The sequence below is a fragment of the Thunnus thynnus genome, chromosome 22 (assembly GCF_963924715.1).
Source record: "Thunnus thynnus chromosome 22, fThuThy2.1, whole genome shotgun sequence".
NCBI classification, from domain to species: domain Eukaryota; kingdom Metazoa; phylum Chordata; class Actinopteri; order Scombriformes; family Scombridae; genus Thunnus; species Thunnus thynnus.
In genome coordinates, this window is record NC_089538.1 from 291,715 (window position 1) to 313,471 (window position 21,757).

Consider the following 21,757-nt stretch of genomic DNA (forward strand, 5'->3'; position numbering starts at 1 on the left):
TGTCTTTTAACATCGTAGGTGTCTATAGGCCCCCTTCTGCAGATGACTATTTCTATGATCAAGTCAAAGAAGTCTGAGTGCAATCTCATCAAAGAATTATTACTTATGGGTGATTTTAATGTGAACTGGGAGGATAAAACAAAGAGGAAAAAACTAAAAATGATCACAAAGAAATTCCAACTAGAACAACTAGTAAAAGGCCCAACTAGGATTGCAAAATGCTCCAGTACATTGACATGCTGCTAACCCCCCTATTGCTCATTTAATTAACTTGTCTTTTAAACACAGCTCCTTTCCTGATGACTAGAAATGTGTCATTGTCACGCCTATTTTTAAATATGGAGACCACCTTGAAGCCAGTAACTACAGATCAGTACTCTCAAAGGTTGCTGAGAAAGTTGTCATTAAACAGCTTACAACATTTCTTAACCTCTTAACATCCACCGGGTCGCCAGCGACAGTAAGCCAGTTGAAAGCGGTAGCATCACACAGTAATGAGTAAAAGCAATTGGCACAATTTGGCTTGTGGAGATAACTGGAGAGGTTCGGGGACACCAGTGACACCAGTGACGCCACAAACTAAAAACTCCCTAGCACCCATAAGGTTAGTCTGGAATTGTATACAGGTTGACAAGATGTAGAAGGTATGTGGTGATTTGCATGGTTCTGGCATAAAGCATGTCCTAATTATTGTTCATTCAAATATGACTCATTGTAAACGATGACCAAAAACACTTTTTTGAGCCTTATTTGAACTGATGTAGTTTTGTTTGTGTTTTATCCAGATGCTAAACAAACACATTTCCAGAAACTAGATGTCACTTGTCAAATGAAGCCTATAAGCTTTTCCATTTGGATGTGCCAAATAGGTGAAAATTCTATAAAAAGGGTGGATGTTGAAGGGTTGATACAAGCAATTTTGGTCTACATTGTATGCAATTTGGCTTTAAAGCAAATGGCTGAACATAAGTATATGTGTATATATACATATATGTATATGTGTGTGTGTGTGTGCATATATATATATATACACACACACACACACACACACACATATGTATGTATGTATTATATGTATGTATTATACATCTACGAGTCAAATCCTGTTGTGACATGTGGTTTGTTCAAGTGGTGTTGCCGTACCTAGCTGTCCAAGATGTCGGACCCTATCGCGCATGCGCTCCTCAAATACTCATGGTTGAGTCAGATGTTTTAGTGACTGACAGTTCTCTTCACACGTCCATGCTGATGTGCGCGTGAGAGTTGGCAAGCCTGGACCTAGATCGTCTTTTTTCCGCATACATGTGAGGAAAGTGAGATTCTGCCTCAGTATACCAGTCGCATTTTCTCGCATTTACCTCTTCATGCAGTTCTGTGAAGTTTGTCGTCGCGATGGAGACAGGCAGTAAAGATTTGTCTGGTCAGCTTCAGAGAGTTCCTCTGTCTGAGTCCCAGCTGGACTTCTCCGGTCAGCCTTACTCCGTGTCCGTCCTCAAAGTCGGATACAGTCTCCCTCAGACCGACGGCACGTTTAGAGCCGACGGGACGATCACTCTCATCACCGGACCCAAAACTATTCTGGTGGACACCGGGGGGCCGTGGGACCGCGACTTTCTCCTAATCACACTGAAGGAGAGGGGTATCGTACCGGGAGACATTAACTTCGTTGTAGGGACTCACGGACATTCAGACCACATCGGGAATCTGAGTCTTTTTCCATCCGCGGTGATAATTGTAGGATATGATATCAGTGAAGGGGACACATACCGTCCTAACAAGCTTGCAGAGGGACAGGCATACTGTCTGGATGAGCATGTAAGTATATCTGTGATTTAATATTTGAGTCCTCATTATTTAAAGGATTTAAAGGAGCAAGTGTGTTCCAGCTTGCAAAAAAGCAAATGCACCCAAAAGGTGGTGTGTTCTCAGATCTCCTTATACAAGCCTGAAAGTCACATCTCAATTCTCTTAAAGGACGGGTCCACAGTTTTTCAAGTCTGTCTTTAAACAGTAGTCAGGTGCCCAAATGAACACTGACACAGGTTTTTCTCGCCGTAACCATTCTTCCTGTTCATACTGACCATTAGAAGATCCCCTCATGATGCACTTACAATGTAGGCTGACGGGGGGCCACAGTTCTAAAATGTATTTAAAAGTTTATCTGAAGGTAATATGAAGCTTCAAGTGAAGAACTGAAGGAATTTTTCCAGTAGACAACAGCTTTTGGGATGTTCTTCTATTTTTTAGTTGTATAAGAGAACAGATTTGAGTCCTCCAGTTTTAGAAAAAATGTAATTTGGCTCAAAATTCCAAATAGATGTAGGTAGGCTTTTTAGAAACTTTAAAAGTATTATTTTGGGTAGTGAAGTCACAAGAGTTAAGCCCTCCTACATCATGAGTTCATAATAACAGACTTTTAATGTCTTATTTTTCCAAATGAAATGAATAAGTAAGTCATCAATTGATTTGCACTTCTTGTATATATTTCTGAAGACGTTATTTTGTTATGTTGTTATATGTGAATACATTGAGAGCCACTAAACCGGAGTCAAATTCCTTGTTTGCGTAAACATGCCAATAAAGATGATTCTGATTCTGTTTCTGATTCTTATCCTTAAATAGAGAGACTGCAGCATATGTAAGCTGTGATACCTTCTGCCTTGTATAACAGTACTCTTTCTTCCTAAAGATAAGTCTCTCTGTATCCACTGAGTATGTTTTTTTTTTTTTTTTAGCCTTTTTATATATTGAATTGAAGTTTGCAGAGCACCAGCATTTTCATTGTTTACAGTAGCAATCCCTAAACTTTATCATTGACTGGTATGCCAGAGACACAGGATTATTCATAGTTTTTGTGGGGTGACAGTTCACCCTTTTTTTAGATTCTAACACAGACTAGAGGCTAAAGAAAATGATTCAGTTACATTGGTTGCAATAGGCATTTTTTAAAAATAAGGTAGAGTCATCAACAAGTTAGGTGATAAGAATTTCTCTATCAGCAATAGAGATTCCTTCAATTTTGCTATTTTAACAAACATAGTAAGGAATTGTGCACATAGAAGAAATAAATATTGCGAGGCTGGACAACTCCGTCTAATGCCCCAGCCTAAATAAAATTGGGCTGAATTGCCTCCTTTTAACCTAATAGAAGAATTACTTTTTGCAAACATTGTCTTAATTGTTTTACAAAAGAAGTCACCAAATCCTTATTTCGTGGGGAAAGAAAAAAAAAACTGTGTTCTATGGAATCAAAAGCTAGAAAGAATATTAAACTATCATCATCAGGACACAGAAATTAATTATCAGTTAAATCTAAGACAAGCCTTAACATGTTAGAAATATGTCTTTTTCTCATGAACCCTGACTGGACTTCATGAATAAATGAATCCAGCACATTTATAAGCCATTTGGCAATTATTGAGGCAAATATTTTATAGTCATTATTTAATAGCGTGATAGGCCACCAAGTATGGATGAAACTATGATTTTTATTGGGTTTAGTGATTAAGCAGATCAATCCTTGTCTAAGAGTAGGGGGATGGGTTTCTTTACTAAAGCCTTATATAAAAACCCCTAACAGAAAAGGAGCAAGCTGTTTAATGAAAGAACAGTTTATTAGTTTTAAGATGCATAATTGCATAGATAATTTCCTTCATGGAGATATGCTTATCACAATATTCCTTATCAACTGGGGTTAATTTGGTTTAGATTCCTGAAGCTAACAGAAAAACCTGTCCGTTTCCTTTTGGCAACTATTATATTTATTTAAATGACCATAAAAATCGGAGCAATATTTGGATATTTTGCTCTGTCATTAGTTGTAAAACCATTCATATCAAGTTGCTGAATGAAATTATTTTTACCATGATATTTGTCTAACCTAAAGAAATAATTTTAAGTTTTGCTCACCTTTTTCAATCCATTGTTTTCTGGATCTTATGAAGGCTCATTTTGCTTTATTCTCATACATTTTATTTAATTTATTTTGCACTAGGGATTCATGATATTGGATTTTTTGCCGATATCCGATATGCCGATATTTCCAACTCATTGTGGCCAATGCCAATACTGATATATAGACATATTTTTTTTCCAGTTGGCTGAGCAGACTATTACACATGCAAGCATAGATTGTACTAAGTATGATCAAGAAAGACAATATATGAGGGAAGACCTTAGGAAGACTGGAGTTCAGGAGCTCAACGTTAAAACTTAAATGAACCTGCCAAGTGGGTGGAGCAGTAGTGTTTTCTTTGAGTTTATTAGACAGACAGGATTAATGTGTAGGATTTAATCTCTGGTCCACACTCTGGAGCAGAAGGTGGTGGTAATGCACCTAATACGCAAGTTGCCAACCGCCGTGGTACATCCTGTCAGCCGAGGTGTTTCCTACCTGTGCAGTCAAACAGCAGTTCCTCAACGGACTGTTTCACCCTGACGGTCCCGGTGCTTCCTTCGCAGGCTCCACTTCACTCAGCTGCCCGTCAGACCCGCTGCTTCTTCCCACTTTCAGTGGACGGTCAGGTCGAGGGAAGCACAGTCAGGCGGCGGGGGACAAGGCGACATATCGGCCTCTCATAATCGTCAGAATTTGCGATGCTGATATTTCATTTTAGAGCTTTTATCGGCCGATACCTATGACGTGCCGATAATATCGTGCATCCCTATTTTGCACTCTTAATAATTCAATCTTTTTGTTTTCAGATAACCTTCCAGGTTTTTGCCTATGGACATTATACTAGAGATAACATTTTCCTCTTTTCCCTGTGTTTTGGCTAAAGCACTGCCATATTTCCTCAATGATTGACTTACCTCAAATTTGCATAACTCTTAATAATAATAAAAAGATTTTTCTAATTTTGCTTTGTATCAGAAATAGGTTATCATTTTAGCAATATCTACTTTAACTTTATCATGTTGTAGATGTGAATTATTTAACTTCCAATAAGGACTGCAATTTGTCTGTAGCAGCTTTTGTGAAAAATGCAAATAATGGTAATATCAAAATACTCTGCATCATTGTACTGATGCATGAGCATCAGAGCTCTTTAAATTTTTCACCATAGAAACAGCTACAGCGTGTAGATTATAGAAATTGATCACTTTTACAAATTGAAAGTATTGTAATGAGACAGTGTGTGTTTTCCTGCTTGATGCTATATAAAATAAACTATGTAGTCAATTTTGCTAGTTTAAATAAGCCTCTAAGGAGGCAGTACATGCAGTGAAATGCAGTTTCCTCCTTGCCAAAAATTGATTGCTTCTCATACTGTACCTTGTCACTGAAGGTTGTTTTTTTTTGCCCCAGATTTATTTCATGTGGGGTCTTTGTTCTACATTATAGAACATTTTACCCCGTTTAGCAGCTAAAACTATTGTATACTGACAGTATAAATACTGATTCCTGTTCCAAAAAAGCGATTTCCTCTTTTATCTTTTGCTCTGTCCAAAATCAATTTCACTCTGTAAGTGTTTATTTGACCACCATTTCAGACACAATCTAATAATTGGAGTGCATTAGTTTGAGGGTTTTTGTTCTCCATGACACCTCCTGGGCTACATATTTTTTTGTATGCTTTCTGTTCAGTGGTGTATTTTTCTTAATTGCAAAGCACAGTCAACATCTTTTCAGAATGTGTTACATGCGTTATTACTCTTAATATTATTGCTACTATAATAGCAATTGTAGTAGCATTGATGTTTTAGAACACATAGAAACAACTAAGAGAATAAAAATATAAAATATATATAACAAAATGTATTTTAACAATGTTATATAACAGTAATTGTGAGAATGTAAAAGAAGAAAGCCTGTGACAGGGCTCAGTAGCTTCATGTGTTCTGCTGGTGAACACGGTTTCCTCTCTCCCACAGGTGTCTGTAATTCCCACTCCTGGCCACACAGCACAAGATGTCAGTGTCCAGGTGAGGGGAACTACAGCGGGCACAGTGCTTGTTGCAGGGGACTTATTTGAGTGCTACTCAGATGAGGAGACCTGGCGGGACCTGAGTGTGAACACTGCAGTGCAGGAGGTCAGCCGCCAGGCAGTGCTGCAGACTGCTGATGTCATTATACCAGGACATGGACTCCCTTTTAGAGTTGTCAGGAACTGAAGAACTGAGTCTGGAGATCAGTGACATATTAACTGGAGCTGCCTGACATAGCATCATCATACTGAGAGTCTGACCGTTTTTACTCCAACCACAGTTTACACAGGGCCATCTTGAGCACACCTTGATGAGTAAACCTTCATACAGAGAATAGCAGCTCTTCAGTTACCAGCTAAGTCATCTGGCTGGTATGTTGGTATGACTCATGACATGTAGTGAACTGACCTGAAGCAAGGTGTGTTCAGCCACTGGCAGTCAACAAAAACAGTTGCTGTTATGTTACTCTGTAAACTACCTCCGTCTCATCATTGTGCTGAATGAATGTCAAAGCAGAAGTCCTCATATTAATGTGAAACTACAGTAAAACTGCTTTTAGTTGTGTGTGTGTATAAAGTAAAATAAAACACAGTCCCTTCTGCTGCCCAAAAATGCTAATGTTGTCTTGAAAGAGATTATTTCTTCATTTAAAGATCCCCTCCAAACATGTTTTAAGATGTACAGTACTGTGCAAAAGTTTTAGGTACCCTAGTTGTTCAGATTCTTATCCATTATGCAATACCATCAGGGAGGTGTCTGATCGGTCCCAAATTTATTCATGACATGACAATGACCCCAAGCATACAGCTAGAGTCATAAAGAACTATTTTCAGCAACAAGAAGAATGATGAGTCCTGCAACAGACTGTATGGTATGGCCCCCACAGAGCCCTGATCTCAACATCATGGAGTCAATCTGGGATTACATGAAGAAGCACCTGAGATGGCCTAAATAATAAGTCCACAGAAGGACATTCTTTCTCCAGGATGGTTACAACAACCTACCTGCAAGTTACCATGAAAAACTGTTAAAGTGTACAGAGGAGAACTGCTGTTGTTTTAAAGGCAAAGCTGCTCACAGCAAATATTGATTTCATTTAGGTTTCTGTTGTTTACTCAACTTTGTAAGAAGTTAATTGATAAATTAAAACAATTTATAGCAATATTTTTGTAAGCATTCTCACTTTACTTTTAGTGCCTAAAACTTTTGCACAGTACTGTATGTAAAATTGTTTTACTTTTAATAATAATTTGTATCTCATGGTTTTTCCACAACAAAAATTCAATTATCTCATTAAAATCCTTAAAATGATATCTGCTTCTTCTCCCTCATTAAAAATTCCAGAATCTATTCATATGCAAATATATTTCATTTCACAAGTTTTCCTGTGGGACACAAAATTTCTCCTACTTCACTGTAAAGTCCATTGTCAGTGTACGTGCACTGGAGGCTTCAAGTTTCCACATCACACTTGTGTCAAGTTGAACATTGGACCAGGATTGGCTCCAAACTAGTTGTGATGTCACAAAACATGCTTGTAGGCCCACCCCTTAAAAATCTAATTTTCACTGAGCACAGATAAACTTTTCACTTTCAGCAGATGAATGTGAAAACAGTCTTCCAGTGTCACACTCTGCAAATATGTAAATCATTCTGCACAGTGAAGCTCACACGTCCAAAAGGAACAAGAAGAAAAACATATTTTTGAGTGGAGAGGGGCTTAAGTGTTTAGTGTTTGGCAAAATAAATGTTTACAGTCACTAAAAGTTGCCTTACTGTTGCACCACAATCAGTCATGAAATGTACTTGAACTTTAAAATTAGTGAGGTACCCTGTATATATAATTGAATAGCTTAAGTAAGAAGTAATTTTTTAATCATTTAAACTAACTGTATTTCACTAACCAAGACCATGGCAACAAGAATTTGGATTTGAAATAGTTTAATTGAGAGTAATGAAAAAGAGCTGAGATATTGAATGATGGATGGGTTTGGGGACTGGAGGAAGGGATTAGTGATGGAGGGAGGAAGGGGTTAGGGTTGAGGGGATGAAGGGTTGAGGGGATGAGGGTCGCGGGATGAAGGGAGGGGGAGGGTCGCTGATGGATGTATGGTAGTTTGTCAATGACCTGACAATGGCAGATGGCGGGAAGGTAGGAAGGAACTAGGTGGGGTCAAGACTGAGTGGGGGAGCTGTCTCATCGGTCCATTGGCTGGATAGAACCCCCAAAAGAACTTCATGCGGAGAGGCGTTTGTGGGAGTTTGTAGGTTAGGTAAAGGGGGAAGACCAGTGGCCGAGAATTTTTTATGGGTGATCTGGGGCTGCAGTCGAATAGTCTTTTTTACTTAGGAAGGTTCCTAACTGAGTGAAATGATCCGGTAGTATCTAAGTGGCAGCCATGATAAGAGATGGTCGAATTCTCTGACTGCTAAGGAAAGGTGCTCCAGTGCTTCCCCTCTAATCTCTTTAAGCACAGGGTACACTTCACCATCCTTTACGAAAGGAAAGGAGATAATTCTGTCCCACAATTCCTTGGGGGAGCAAGCAACACACCATTCACAAATTCAAACTATTAAACCCACATTACACATCCACAGCGGTCCGTGTCCCCTCTATCCAAAGCTGTGTTCAGCTTGTTTGATAACAGAATAAACAAATGTACAAAGCATTATACGTTTTTTGTATGACTTGAAAAAAACAGAATTTTGTGTGCTTTTCGTGTTTTCGTCTTCAAATCAGCATTTGGACTAGAAATTAAATCAAAACCAGAAAACAACTGTTTTTTCACTTTTATTGTCATATCTATATTATCTGCCCCAACTGCATCTCTACAAAAACACTGTTATTGACAATGCTTGCTATAGATAGATGGATAGATAGATAGATAGATAGATAATCAATGAAGTTACGCTGCTGTGCCTCGCACGTAAATGCGCACAGCTTCTGTCTTATTGGGGAAACGCACAAATCGTTTCTGCTTTATTAAATACTTTACGCACCAGGCACAGCAGCCTAACTTTATTATTTAAATCTCCAGACACGCCGTTTCTTCGCACGAAAATCAAAACAATGCAAAACAACAACAAAACAATGCATTGTATATTTGTTTATCCTGTTATCAAACAAGTTGAACAGAGCTTTGGATGGAGGAGACACAGACCCCTAGCCTGTATCAACCAGGACAACTTTAAAGCCCAAACAAGTCAGCATTTCAAGGTGTTTGGGTTTGTATGTGGTGGTTCTTAAACTATTATGTGCATTATAGGCTAATAACAGATTATAATCGGCATATTAACCATAACACAGAAGTCTGTCTTTCAAGAAAAGGGATGTGAGACATTTTTAGTCAGATGATGTTTTTAATTCATCATGTTTGAAACTTAAGAACAACGATTATGTGCAGTAGTAGATTTGTAGGCCTAACATGTTATGTCATACATTTAACATTTATTTTCATACAATAATTGGGATTCAGGAGGGTGAGTGTGAGCAAGCATTCTCAATGTGACAATGTCATTTCAGTTTTGTGACTGGCAGGATATATTCCTTTTTCAAATTCAATTCTGACCTTTGTAATTAAGTTATTTTTCAGCATGTTGTGGATGTTTATATAGCCTGCATGAAACAACACGGTAAGAACGACCGGGGCGAAGTATGTAAGATGCGCTTTTTGTAGTCCATCTTCAGAACGTTGTAGTTTCACCACAGCAGACCTACGTCAATATCATCCACCGTCGCATAATTACGTAGCCCAGTGTAAGTGCAGTCGGAATCTCTCAGCACCGCAGTTGTCTTTTCTTAAATCCTTATGACTCCTCATGACTTTTCCTAAGTCCTTATGCTTGACCATCAAGGTCAAGGAAAAGTGCTTAGGAAAAGACGTTAGGAGGCACTTTTCGACAGCAGCCTGCGATTCCATGTCTGGAAACAGTTGAAGTGGCTCTCATGTGGAAGGAGTGGCCGGAGTATAGTTCTGGAGAAATCCCTGACTTGTGCAAAACTTGGCAGAGATTATGGTGTAACCAGAAACACATAGCAACTCGATGATTTGGTGGTGAAGAACAGGTCTTATGGAGAAACATGGTGGGCTTGTCTCTGGTTTATGTTGGTTTTAATGGGATCGAAAGGGCTCAGATACAAATTTAAATGGAAGAGAAATGTGGAGTAAGAGAGGCCAAGCTGGTCAGTTTTGCTTTGCTTGAGGTTAAATCTGAGGGTGTCTGGGAGTTGCGTCTTTGTCTTGGAAGAATGAATGGAAATATTGGACATTGTTTTGTTGAGATGGATCGTATTTGAGGGAAAAAGCAGTGAACTCTGAGCAGCATAAAACAGGGGAATGCCAGTCAGAATGTAGTTCCTAAGACTTTGTCAATGTAGGAGACGGGTAGCCTGCGTGGAAAGTTCCGATGTAGTGGAGGGGTAAACGTTTCGGCGTAAGATGTGGTTCGGCCTTATGGATCTTTGGATAATATGCTGAAGTGTGAGGCAAGGCTAGATATGGTGCCCCTGAAGACAGTTTTATGGAGAAGTTCATTCAATTGACATAGACCTGTATGGTAGAAGATTTAATCTTTAGAATGGAATGGGCGAACATGATGGAGCAGGAGAGGGTCAGGACGTCGAGTGAAGGGAATAAAAGACTGTGGGAGGCATGGAAAGCTAAAAATAGAGGGACTGGAGTCAGATGGGAATCTGAGTCTGGTGCAGAGGATTTCTTGTTTATTATGGTTGACAACAATGTGGTTGTATGAAGAAGGGTGGCAATGATGATGTGGTATGGTTCGTCGAGAGCAGAGGAGGGTTGGAACAATTCAGGTGGCCGATCAGGGGCAAAGCGCCTATCACTGCTGTAATCATGAAATTCAAATGAGGTTCAGAGTTAGAGCATAGCTGTATGTCATGAGATCATGCAAATGGGGGGGGGGGGGGGATTCTGTCATGTCTTACTGGGACTTTTCCTGTGGTTTTTGGACTCTTTGTGTATTTTGTTCTCTTGAGTTTTCAGTGTTGCATTTATGTTGCCTAGTTTTGTTTTTTTCTCTGTTTCCCTTGTGTGTTCCTCCTGTGTTTATGTGCACCTCCTCTCACCTGCCCTGCATCACCCTGGTGAGTCCAGCCCTGCTCCTAGTGTCCCCAGTTTATCTGCTCCTAGTCTGCCCGTGTATTGTCACCTGTAGCCTGTTTACTTCAGTTTTGAAATATTTTCTCCTTGTGTCTGGTTCACCTTTACTTCCTGTGTTTGATTATCTCGTGTTATTTTACTTGTGTCTCGTTTCCCTCACCTGTTTCTAGTTTGCAATCCCACCCTGTGTATTTATAGTCCTTGAGGAATCCAGCCTTAGAGAGTGCACATTCTCCACTGAGAGAGCTGTCTTCCAAGTTTTACACTTTTTTTGTTTGCTTTGCCATTTGTGAATTTTGTTTTTCAAGCTATTTCTCTGTTTCTGGTAGCTTCCAAAGCTCTCCCAGGCTTGTTAAAGATGATCTATAGTGAAATACCGCCAAAACTTCCAGACATTATTTCTCTAAAAGTAAAAAATACTGTCAGTTGCTTTCATGACAAACCTTCTACTATTCAATTATGAATGGATACCTTTCTGTAAGGTAGCATACCTGTATTAATAAAATTATACAATACCCCTCCATATTGGAGAAGCTCACTTTACCTTTGAACTGCTGATGATTGGTGGTTTAAGTCATCCAGGACAGGAGTGCCATCTCTCACGCTACACTTTCCATCTTGTTTCTTCAGGCTGACCCAAACTGTGCCCTATTGGTATAAGCACTTGCAAGATAGCTCCTCTCTCATGTGTGGCTCCAAAAAGGGGCCCAGTCTCCATATTCTGGATGAGGTGGTTTTTTTCTGAATATGCTGACCCACAGACTCCAAACCTTCCACCAGTTTGCATTGGGACACTGAGCCAGGAGCTATTTCCCCCGACAATGCATGCCAGGGTCACATAACCACCCCCACAATGATAGGGTGGTGATTCTCTGAGATGGGATACGAAAGGAGTCATGTGAAGTGGTCTGGCCACTGACCAGGATGCCTGTTAGACACCTCCCTGTGAAGGTTCTCAGGCAACCCTGTCTCCTAGAAATTGTGTTCATATACAATTAAACTGTTTTCCCAATTATGTTGCATTGACAAACATAACTGCTGCCTGGATTATGTTCACAAGAAGAGGTAAGGTTGGATGAGGGGTGTACAAGATGCAGGACTTTGGCAGCAGAGACCCAGGTTCAAATCCTGAGTCCTGTGAGAGTTCAGGTTTAGACAACAAAAGCACTTTGGTTCAGGTTAGTGAAAGATGGTGATGTGGCTTAAATGTTCATAAACATGCTTCAAAGTCACTGCAGACTTTTTTCTGTATTATATATTATATAAGTCTGAATATACCTATAAAAATATATAATATTGCTGTAATTTCTTCTAGCAGATATTGTACTGCAACATTGGATATTTTTGTGGGAAAAAAAAGAACTAGGTACGTTGCCTGTGAATATTTCACTCATATTCGGTATAAACATTTTCACAACTTGTCAAATACATTAATTAACAATATTTTCTCATTATGTTGAGAGAAAACATAAGTCAGCAGCATTATGTTTCTAGTAAATCATTTTTGCTGTTGCAATTTAGTCGTATATGAACATAATTTCTAGGAGACAGGGTTGTCTCAGGGCATATCCAATAGGGAGGAGACCCCAGAACACACCCATGTAGAGCCTCAAAGCATACCACTGAACTGAGGCAACACAAACAACTAACGTCTTAATTTGGAGTCTGGCGACTTTTAAAGGGTCATTCCACCTAAGTTACAAAAAAAAATCTCAGTGTCTGTTTCTACAAGAGTATAACTTATGTACTATTTCCTCAGAAAAAATAGTTCCAATAAAAAACGTTTACAGTGCTGATAATTCAAAGTGACATGGACATTGTTACATGTTACATTACACAGGTGTTTATGGGTTTTGAAATACTGCTACTGCCATCATGACTAATACTGCTGCAACTCCTTTTGCTATTACTAGTATTTATATTTGACTTGGAAGGATGTGAACAACTGCTGTTGGAATTATTTGTCGAATTTTTAGGATTTATTTCTTTGGTTTTATTTTTTTTATTTTTATTTTATTGGCCCTGTTTTATGACTCTCAGTTTATAAATGGATTGATGGACTTTATATGTAGATCATAGTATACATATAGTCCTATTGTTGTACTCTGTATTCCATTACATGTTTCAAGTTTCTTATCTTGCCACCTACAACCTTTCCTGCACCATCAGCCATCTGAGGAGAGGGATCTCTCTTTGAATTGTCTTTCCCAAGGGTTATCCCATTTTTTCTGTGCTAATTATGATAACGTGCTGCAATATAACTCGAGTGTGTATGATGCACATCCAGAGACACACCCAGATACAAAGTATCAAAGTATCTGGGTGTGTCTCATGTGTGTCAGAATACTATCAGAGTGGTGGTACCAGGTACTAAGAGGAGCCATAAAGCACTAACAACCTCAGTGACTATAAATATATTATATTTCACCAATAAAACCTCATAAACTTCAACTGTCACACTGTTATGTAATCTGATATTAGTCATTTGGGGAAACATTTGATGAGCTGTTGTAAAAGGAACTTAAATAGAGACCATTGTACAAAATATTACAGGTAAGAACTTTGTAGATGTTCCTGTTTGTTACATGAATTCTCATTAACAAAATTATCCTGTAATTCATACTGACGTAGTGCATGTCTTTCAATATTACTTTTGTATGAAGGTTCTGGATGCTCTGTAATTCATATTTGGAGGTGCAAGATAGATAGATAGATAGATAGATAGATAGATAGATAGGTAGATATTGTCAATTAATAAAATAGTAAATAGAATATTATCAGAATGAATCAGAATATCAGAATATATTAAGAGTAAATCAGTAATTTTCAACTTGGAATCTGTGGTACATCCATGAATACTTCTTTTTTTGATGAGTAATAGACCTTTAGTCAGTTAATAACCGACAATGAAGTTGCTGTCAAAGTCTAAACTCCAGAGTCTGTTGATTATTCATTTATTTGGTCTTTTATTGTGTGTAGAAGTTCATTCTTGATCTTGGAAAAAGTAGTGTGACAAAATAATCTTGATTTAAGGTCTATACTTACCAGTTTTCCATCTCGTGGTCTTCCTCTGCAGATGGAGTTTGTCCAGTTGTTATGGTGATGGTTTGTCATCATGGGAAGTATGGAACTTCAGCCAAGTGATAAGAGGTGGTTGTATATGGGTGGTGATGGCAAACAGTGTCTTAGAAACACATTATCTAATGATATATTGCTTGCGCATGGGGGGATTGTTGGGTCTCTGTAAATTAAAGAGTACGGTCTAGACCTGCTGTATGTGAAAAGTGTTCTGAGATGACTTTTGTTGTGATTTGGCGCTATATAAATAAAATTGAATTGAATTGAATTGAATATAGCTACTCTGGATAGCATCACACTGGCCTCGAGCTCCACCGTAAGGAATCTGGGACTTATCTTTGATCAGGATATGTTCTTTAACTCCCACATAAATCAAATTTCAAGGACTGCCTTTTTTCACCTACGTAATATTGCAAAAATCAGGCACATCCTGTCCCAAAAAGATGCAGAAAAACTAGTCCATGCATTTCTTACTTCTAGGCTGGATTATTGTAATTACTTATTATCAGGCTGCCCTAACAAGTCTCTAAAGACTCTCCAGCTGGTCCAGAATGCGGCTGCATGTGTACTGACAAAAACTAGAAAAAGAGATCATATTTCTCCCATTTTAGCTTTGTGGCACTGGCCTCCTTTAAAATCTAGAATAGAATTTAAAATCCTTCTCCTAACTTAAAAAGCCCTTAATGGTCAGGCACCATCATATCTTAAAAAGCTCATAGTACCCTATTACCCCACTAGAACACTGCACTCCCAGAATGCAGGCTTACTGGTGGTTCCTACAGTCTTAAAAAGTAGAATGGGGGCACAGAGCCTTCAGCTATCAGGTTCCTCTCCTGTGGAACCATCCTCCAGATTCGGTCCATGGGGCAGATACCCTCTCTATGTTTAAGAGTAGGCTTAAAACTTTCCTTTTTGATAAAGCTTATAGTTAGATTCGGCCCAGGCTTGCCTTGGACCAACCCCTAGTTATGCTGCTATAGGTCTAGATTGCCGGGGGACTTCCGATGATGCACTGAGCTCCTCTCTCCTCCTCCTCCTCTCCATCAGTATGCATTCATTTACCATTAATGCTTGTTACTAACTTGGCTACTTCCCCAGAGCTTTTTTTTTTGCTCTCTCATCTCTCAGGAAACCCCCGGGATCCAGGCTGAGCCTTCGCGGTCCTGTTGGTGTCCTTGTCCGGCTATTGCTGCTGTTTGTTGTTGCTAGTCACATCTCTATTACACACACACACACTGGAACTTCCAGAAATCTATTGCTACTAATCAGCGTTCTGTGTAATAAATCAAGGCTATTAAAAGAACATGTTGAACAGTGTTTAAAAAACAGCAAAATATTTAATGTACAAAAGAAAGCAAATACATGATTAATTAAAAAACTCCATCCAAGTACAAACCAAAGGATTATCATTAAACATCATCAAAGATAGAAATGGTCAAAATGTTTGGCAGAGGTGGCTATGATTATAATAATTATATTAATATCTCAAAATTAATTAATTTAATGATTCATTAAACAGGAATTCATTACCAAATAAAAATTCCTACATACGTGTATGGAAACAAACATACGATTTTTCATGACAACTTTGCAAAAAGTAGTAGACCATATAGACTTTGATGTGACCACTGCAGTGTTTTTGAGGTTTATTCACCCTTCAGAGCTACAGAGCTAATGTATAGACTGTACAGACATTACCTGTGGCAAACAGCCTCGATATCAGCAAGATTTTTGCTCAAGTTCTAACATTTAAAACAGAGATGTGTCGTCATCTCAGTTTGCAGCCTCTGTCTTCAGAGTTCATTTGTGCCAATTTGTGCCCACTTGCATCTTTCCATGAACTGCATGCTATTGTGCTGCCTTTACAAGTATCCCTTTAACACACCTTAGGTACTTTTAGCCAAGATAATTTCATATAGCCCTAGTCCAAAACTGAACTCAAACTGAAAAAATACATTTTGTGTTAATAAGGGAAAAGTACAAAGATTTTTAATCATGTTAGCAAACCGCAGCAGTCTGTAGTATATTCTGTTCTATTGTTTCTATTCTGTTCTTACAACCCAGTCTCATGACAGTTTGTGAAATAGTCGCAAAATTTAATCTATAGATTTGTGTACATGGACACGAATTTTTCATTTTTTTGTGAAACTCAGCACAGCTTTCAAAGTATGTTTCGTGCCTGCAACATGTTTTTTTATTCTGTCAGTTGGAACTTGGGAGCACAGAAACTGTATTGTTTTTTTCTCATTTGTTAATCATTAATTCATATTCATTCGTTTGTTATTTCAAGTATAACTGCTACATTACTCAACATTTAATCACAAGATTTCATCCTTGTTTTTATTTCTTTATTATAATTTTATCAGTACAGTAGTGATACATGGAAATTATTAATAAATCATTAGTAATAATAATATTGGTAGACAGTAAAGAGAACTGCACTTGCATGAAGCTGTCTGCCATTCGTTTTCGTTCTTAATAACGAGCTGTTCTGTAAGCTCATAAAAAGTTACCTTGGGCAGAAGTCACATGGCTTTTATGGTCTTCATGGAAACACACATACACACACACACACACACACACACACACACACACACACCACATAAAGTCCGGGTCATAAAGGGGGGTTGATAATCAGGCCTTATCTCCTATAACTCCACCTTTCCATCCTCCACCCTCTGAAAGCTCAAATATATATTTAAACACTTCTTCCATTCTCCTCTGACATCCGATGCATTAAGTTGCACTTCTCATGTTATAGCTATTAAAAGCTTTCATATTTTTCATTTTTCCCAAACGTGACAGAAGAAAAGCTCACTGACTGCATCTGTAAGGAGAATCTGAATATTCTGAAGGAGCACTTGGGATTTTAGACATTTTTTAACTTTTTGAACAGCAGTTTTTTTCCTTCTATCTGCAGACATCATGTGTACTGGAACGTGCTCTAAGTATATTGCTGTCCCCCTCTATATCCTGGCTGCAGTGTCAGTCATCTGCAACATTATGCTGTTCTTCCCTGACTTTGAGACAAAGTATGCAGATGCAGACAGGGAAGGAAAGGACCGGATCACTGAGGAGGTCAAATATATGGGAGGCCTGATTGGAGGAGGAATCATGGTGAGTAGATTAGATAATACCTTGTTCGTCATTGCCTTTCAAAAAGCTACATATGACAGTTACAGAAACAATTCATACATGTGGGTTTCTGGTCTTCCACGTATAGGGTTAAGGTTAGGGAGAGCTCATGGTCAGAAATAAAACAAACCAATGTTGCCAGCTGGTAGGAATGAGGATGTGATCAATGTCAAAGACAGACATCAACCATCCACCTCAACCTTCTCCCTAAGGCGTTTTATGGTCATATAACAATATTACCCTGCTGCCATTGTTTTTGAGAGAGTACAGCCATTATTCCAAGCAGCAACTACCACTGCTTGAGGCTGAAGCCAATGTGGAAGTGCCTTAAAGTGCCACGGATGGCAGCTAGCTTTGGTTCAAGCTTTGGTTCAAGGTAGGTAAATGGTAAATGGATTGCATTTATACAGAGCCTTTCTAGTCTTCTGACCACCTAAAACGCTTTTACACTACATGCCACATTCACCTATTCACACGCTTATGGCAGAGGCTGCCATGCAAGGTGCCAACTTGCTCATCAGGAGGAGTCTAATTATTCACACACACTCAAATTTGGGATTCACTATCTTGTCCAAGGACACTTTGACATGTGGACTAGAGGCTAGGGATCAAACCGCTGATCTTCTGGTTAGTGGATGACCCGCTCACATTCAGTTCAGTTCTTTTCTACTCCATCTTATCTTAAATCTTTGCTTGTAGCTCAGGACTGTGTCTACATAATTTTGTATTTCCATTGTACCTGATGCATAATTGAAAACTTTATCTCAAGACTTTTCTCATTGGTCTTCATATTCCTCCTTCATTAGTTTGACCCTGTTTCTGTTTTCCTCCCTACATTAAACATCTCTCTTTCTCTTGTCTCTTTGTTTTCTTATTTCTCGTTGTCCTTCCTTGGCCTCTCTCTGTTTTGGTTTTCAGGTGCTCATTCCTGCCATTCACATTCATCTGACCAGCGCTAACAAGTGCTGTGCCAACCGCTGTGGGGTGAGTGTGTCCTGTATGGGCGCTGTCTAACTGAAATGTTACCACCATTCTCTTGTTGCACTGGAAGGCACAATCCTGTAGGTGCGACAGTAGTTAATACGATACCGTTGATGTAATATATATATATATATATATATATATATATATATATATATATATATATATATATATATGTATATATGTCTTAAAGCTTAAAGCAACACAACTTTATAATTGAGCTACATGAAAAACTCAAATTGCTTCAGAAATACTTGAGACATCAGAAATAACTCCAGTAACTGCAGTGTCAGGGTGGAATGTGTTACTCCTGTTACTACACTTACTCCAATGTGTGTGCTCTGTACAGATGTTCCTGTCCATTGGGTTTGCAGCAGCTGGTGTGGCGGGGGCCGTGTACAGTCTGAGTGTTGCTGCCCTGGGCCTCTCTAATGGACCACTGTGCCAGTGGAGCAATAAAAACAGCCTCATTCCACAGTGGGGGACGCCCTTTGCTAACAGGTACAGACTTCATACATTTTATATTTTTACTTGAAACTGATTTGAGAACTGTATTTATAAAATAACAATAAATACATCACTGTAATGTCCCTTTATTTACATTTGACTTCACTACTCAGCTTTTAACAGACACAACTAATCCCCCTCTAATTTTCCTTCTCTCCAGTAATGGGAGCTACCTGTCAGACAAGGAAATGTGGAAGTGGTGTAAAGCTCCAGAGAATGTGGTTGAATTCAACGTGGGTCTGTTCTCCACCCTGTTAGTTGCAGCGTGCGTGGAGCTTGTCCTCTGTCTCATCCAGATGGTCAATGGACTGTTTGGATGTATCTGCGGCACCTGCTCTGGCAAGGAGGTGAGACAAGAACAGACTTAAGGGTTCAGCATGGTAGAAATAAACTAGTTTGTGCAACGTAAAGCAAAAATATTTCTACCTGTTGTGAAAGGACACATTAGAAGAGTGAAGAACTTTGTCTTTGTAGCTTTGACGCAATGAATCGTACAAATAGGGACAACCAACACATTTTTGGACAGCCTTTCCTCATCCAAAAATGGATATAAAACATGAACCTGTCTTCTGATCAGTCAGTTTTTACATCACAAAGGGCTGCACAATGTTCACATCAGCTCCACTGCAACCTACACTTACTCATAACACACTTCTCTGCATAGATCTGCAGAGATATTTACATGTATTTATTCTCTTTGCAGAACTACAACTTGTTTTAAATATTTACTAATATTTTCCACTCCCCTCATGTATGTTAAAGGGATGGAAAAAATATTAGGAACAGTTTTCAATATTATGCACTCCAGTACACCACCACAACCCACTGTGACCTCAATAATAAATAGAGAGTTTGAAGAATTATCACCTTTCTGACAATGTCAACAACAAAAACTAGAGAAGTAGAATTTACGGCAGAGCTGCTGAATTGGATTGCATTAGATTGCACTGGTGTTCCTAATAAAGTACGTGGTAAATGTATTTGGTGCTATTCGATGAGTGGATCAGTTTTATATATTGCTCAGTGCATCTGTAAATGAACTAACAATGGACTTTATTAACATAAAAGAAAAGAGCATTGTTGTTCCTGGGTGGTTGCACCCTAAAGGACTTCAGCAAGATTTGTTGTAAAAAGTAAAGCCTGTTCCTTTTTTTAGTTTGAATCTTACAGTAAACCTGCAAATGTACTGTGGTCAAAGCTTCTGAAAAATGCTTTTATACCTAAAACTTTATTATGCCCTAAAAAACAACAAAACTCCAAAAGATTGCCGGTTCATTGTTGTGTGTTTAAGGATGCCTGCATAACCCAACCATGTAGGGAGATTTTTCTGTGGCTTGACTGTCTGACTGTGGTCATAGCCAGTTGCTCTTCAGCTGGTAGGGATCCATTGAGAGCTCAGTGATGCTGAGGCCAGGTATTTTCAGTGTGTGTGCTTGAAGTGTAGTCCAGGTGTGTTAACTAACCCTTGTCTCTCTGTCCTCTGAACAGTAAGTTGAACTACAACACATCATGACCACTTGAAGAAGAGATGAAAGGGATCATTATTACCATCAACTCTATCATCATCATTACTATTATCTCTAGCATCACCATTATCATAATCCACTGCACCAAGGGATGATGGGATAGAGTCCCTATTAGGACAGATTATCACCCATTGTTTAGCTGTACTCTGGTTTTCACTTTGTGCCTATATCATCATCATTATCATACATTCTCCAAGAGGAATGACTGGGGTTATCAATCAATATTTCTTTCTTCGGAACTACTGATGTATGCTGTATTTGTGACTGTAAATTTGTATGTTTAAAAATATTTTGTAATAAAGCTCATGAGAACATGAGCTGACATATGTCATTGTTGATGGTCATAGAAGAGATGATATTAAAGAGATGCAGAGGATTAAGTAGAAGGTAAACTTGGATTCACTGAAAACTCTTCTTGAAAATTGCCATGTGAATACGCGTGTGAGAATCCGATATATTCTATTTTTGAAGTTTAATTATTATAATAGATGAACAATAGGTATATCAAACAGATATTCAGTGATGGAAAGTAACAGTTACTGAAGTACTGTAGAAAAGTGTAGTTCTGAGGAACTTGCATTGACAGCTATAGTTAACAGATTGTACATCTAACTATAAAGGAAGGAATCTCTCTATGTCTGTCTGTATATGTGTTTTTCACGTATCTTGACAACCATTCATCCGATCGACTTGGTTCCTTGGCAGGTATATTGCCAAGGAACCAAGTGCAGTGTTGAGTGTAAAGCTCTTTGGATGAGGGGTTCTCAAGTATAAAAAATATATTAAAAAATATCAATATATAAAAAATACCTCATAAACAATGTTGCTTCTGCTTCTTCTTCTGTCAGTGGAGTTAAGAAGTGGACAGACGGACGCACCACTCTGCCATTGCAACTCACACTGTGGTTGGAGGTGGGATTACATCTGTAGTGATAATACCTACCATAGAGAATGAATTGAAAAAGTTCATAGAGTTAAGCTCTCCTTTTCCCATTCTTCAAGCACAGAAACTTGGTATGTATGTTCAAGACATAGTGCAAAATGTCTCAGGCATGTTTTGAATGAGAACTGCAGTTCATCTGAACAACTTCAGCTCTGCTCAAAATTGTAGTCTCCTGATAGTCTGCTTGAGAGGCGTTTAGGCACTGTTCTTTCTAGGTATCGAACAGGAACATTATGAATGGACACTGCATTAGTTCAAAATAAATTACCATCTTATAAAATATGATGCATTATTACAGATGTAATTAACCAAATGAAGTAGGCTAGGTAAAATTAGCACCACTTCATTCAGCTACAACACAAAAATAATAAAACAACCCTTCAATATAATATACATTGTTTGATTAGAGTAGATTCTGCCATTAACCAATACATATATAAATCCCTGTGCCAAATATACACAAAACTAGAACAAAAGATTCAATCCAGCATGGGACATGGACATATACAGACAAACAAAGAAAAAGTAGTAGTAAA

The 21,757-nt window shown here is 38.5% G+C and overlaps 2 protein-coding genes across 2 annotated transcripts; both read left to right on the forward strand.

The window, feature by feature from the left end:
- The first annotated feature begins 1,199 nt into the window (after positions 1–1,199).
- mblac1 (metallo-beta-lactamase domain containing 1) lies at positions 1,200–6,542 on the forward strand. Its single transcript, XM_067580014.1, has 2 exons — positions 1,200–1,815; positions 5,875–6,542. The coding sequence occupies exons 1-2, from the start codon at positions 1,393–1,395 to the stop codon at positions 6,112–6,114; spliced, it is 663 nt and encodes a 220-aa protein (XP_067436115.1). The 5' UTR covers positions 1,200–1,392; the 3' UTR covers positions 6,115–6,542.
- Positions 6,543–16,814: 10,272 nt separating this feature from the next.
- Positions 16,815–21,087, forward strand: tm4sf21b (transmembrane 4 L six family member 21b). The gene is made up of 6 exons (XM_067580258.1): positions 16,815–16,958; positions 17,050–17,246; positions 18,183–18,248; positions 18,595–18,746; positions 18,913–19,099; positions 20,241–21,087. Exons 2-6 carry the CDS (start codon positions 17,055–17,057, stop codon positions 20,241–20,243), a joined length of 600 nt encoding a protein of 199 aa, XP_067436359.1. The 5' UTR covers positions 16,815–16,958; positions 17,050–17,054; the 3' UTR covers positions 20,244–21,087.
- The last annotated feature ends 670 nt before the right edge of the window (positions 21,088–21,757 follow it).

Excerpts from the sequence above, each read along its gene's own strand:
- mblac1 (XM_067580014.1), top strand. The coding sequence starts at position 1,393 with ATGGAGACAGGCAGTAAAGATTTGTCTGGTCAGCTTCAGAGAGTTCCT. Across the intron at positions 1,816-5,874 it reads CATACTGTCTGGATGAGCAT|GTGTCTGTAATTCCCACTCC; the intron begins GTAAGTATATCT and ends TCTCTCCCACAG.
- tm4sf21b (XM_067580258.1), top strand. The coding sequence starts at position 17,055 with ATGTGTACTGGAACGTGCTCTAAGTATATTGCTGTCCCCCTCTATATC. Across the intron at positions 17,247-18,182 it reads TGATTGGAGGAGGAATCATG|GTGCTCATTCCTGCCATTCA; the intron begins GTGAGTAGATTA and ends TTTGGTTTTCAG. Across the intron at positions 18,249-18,594 it reads GCTGTGCCAACCGCTGTGGG|ATGTTCCTGTCCATTGGGTT; the intron begins GTGAGTGTGTCC and ends TGCTCTGTACAG.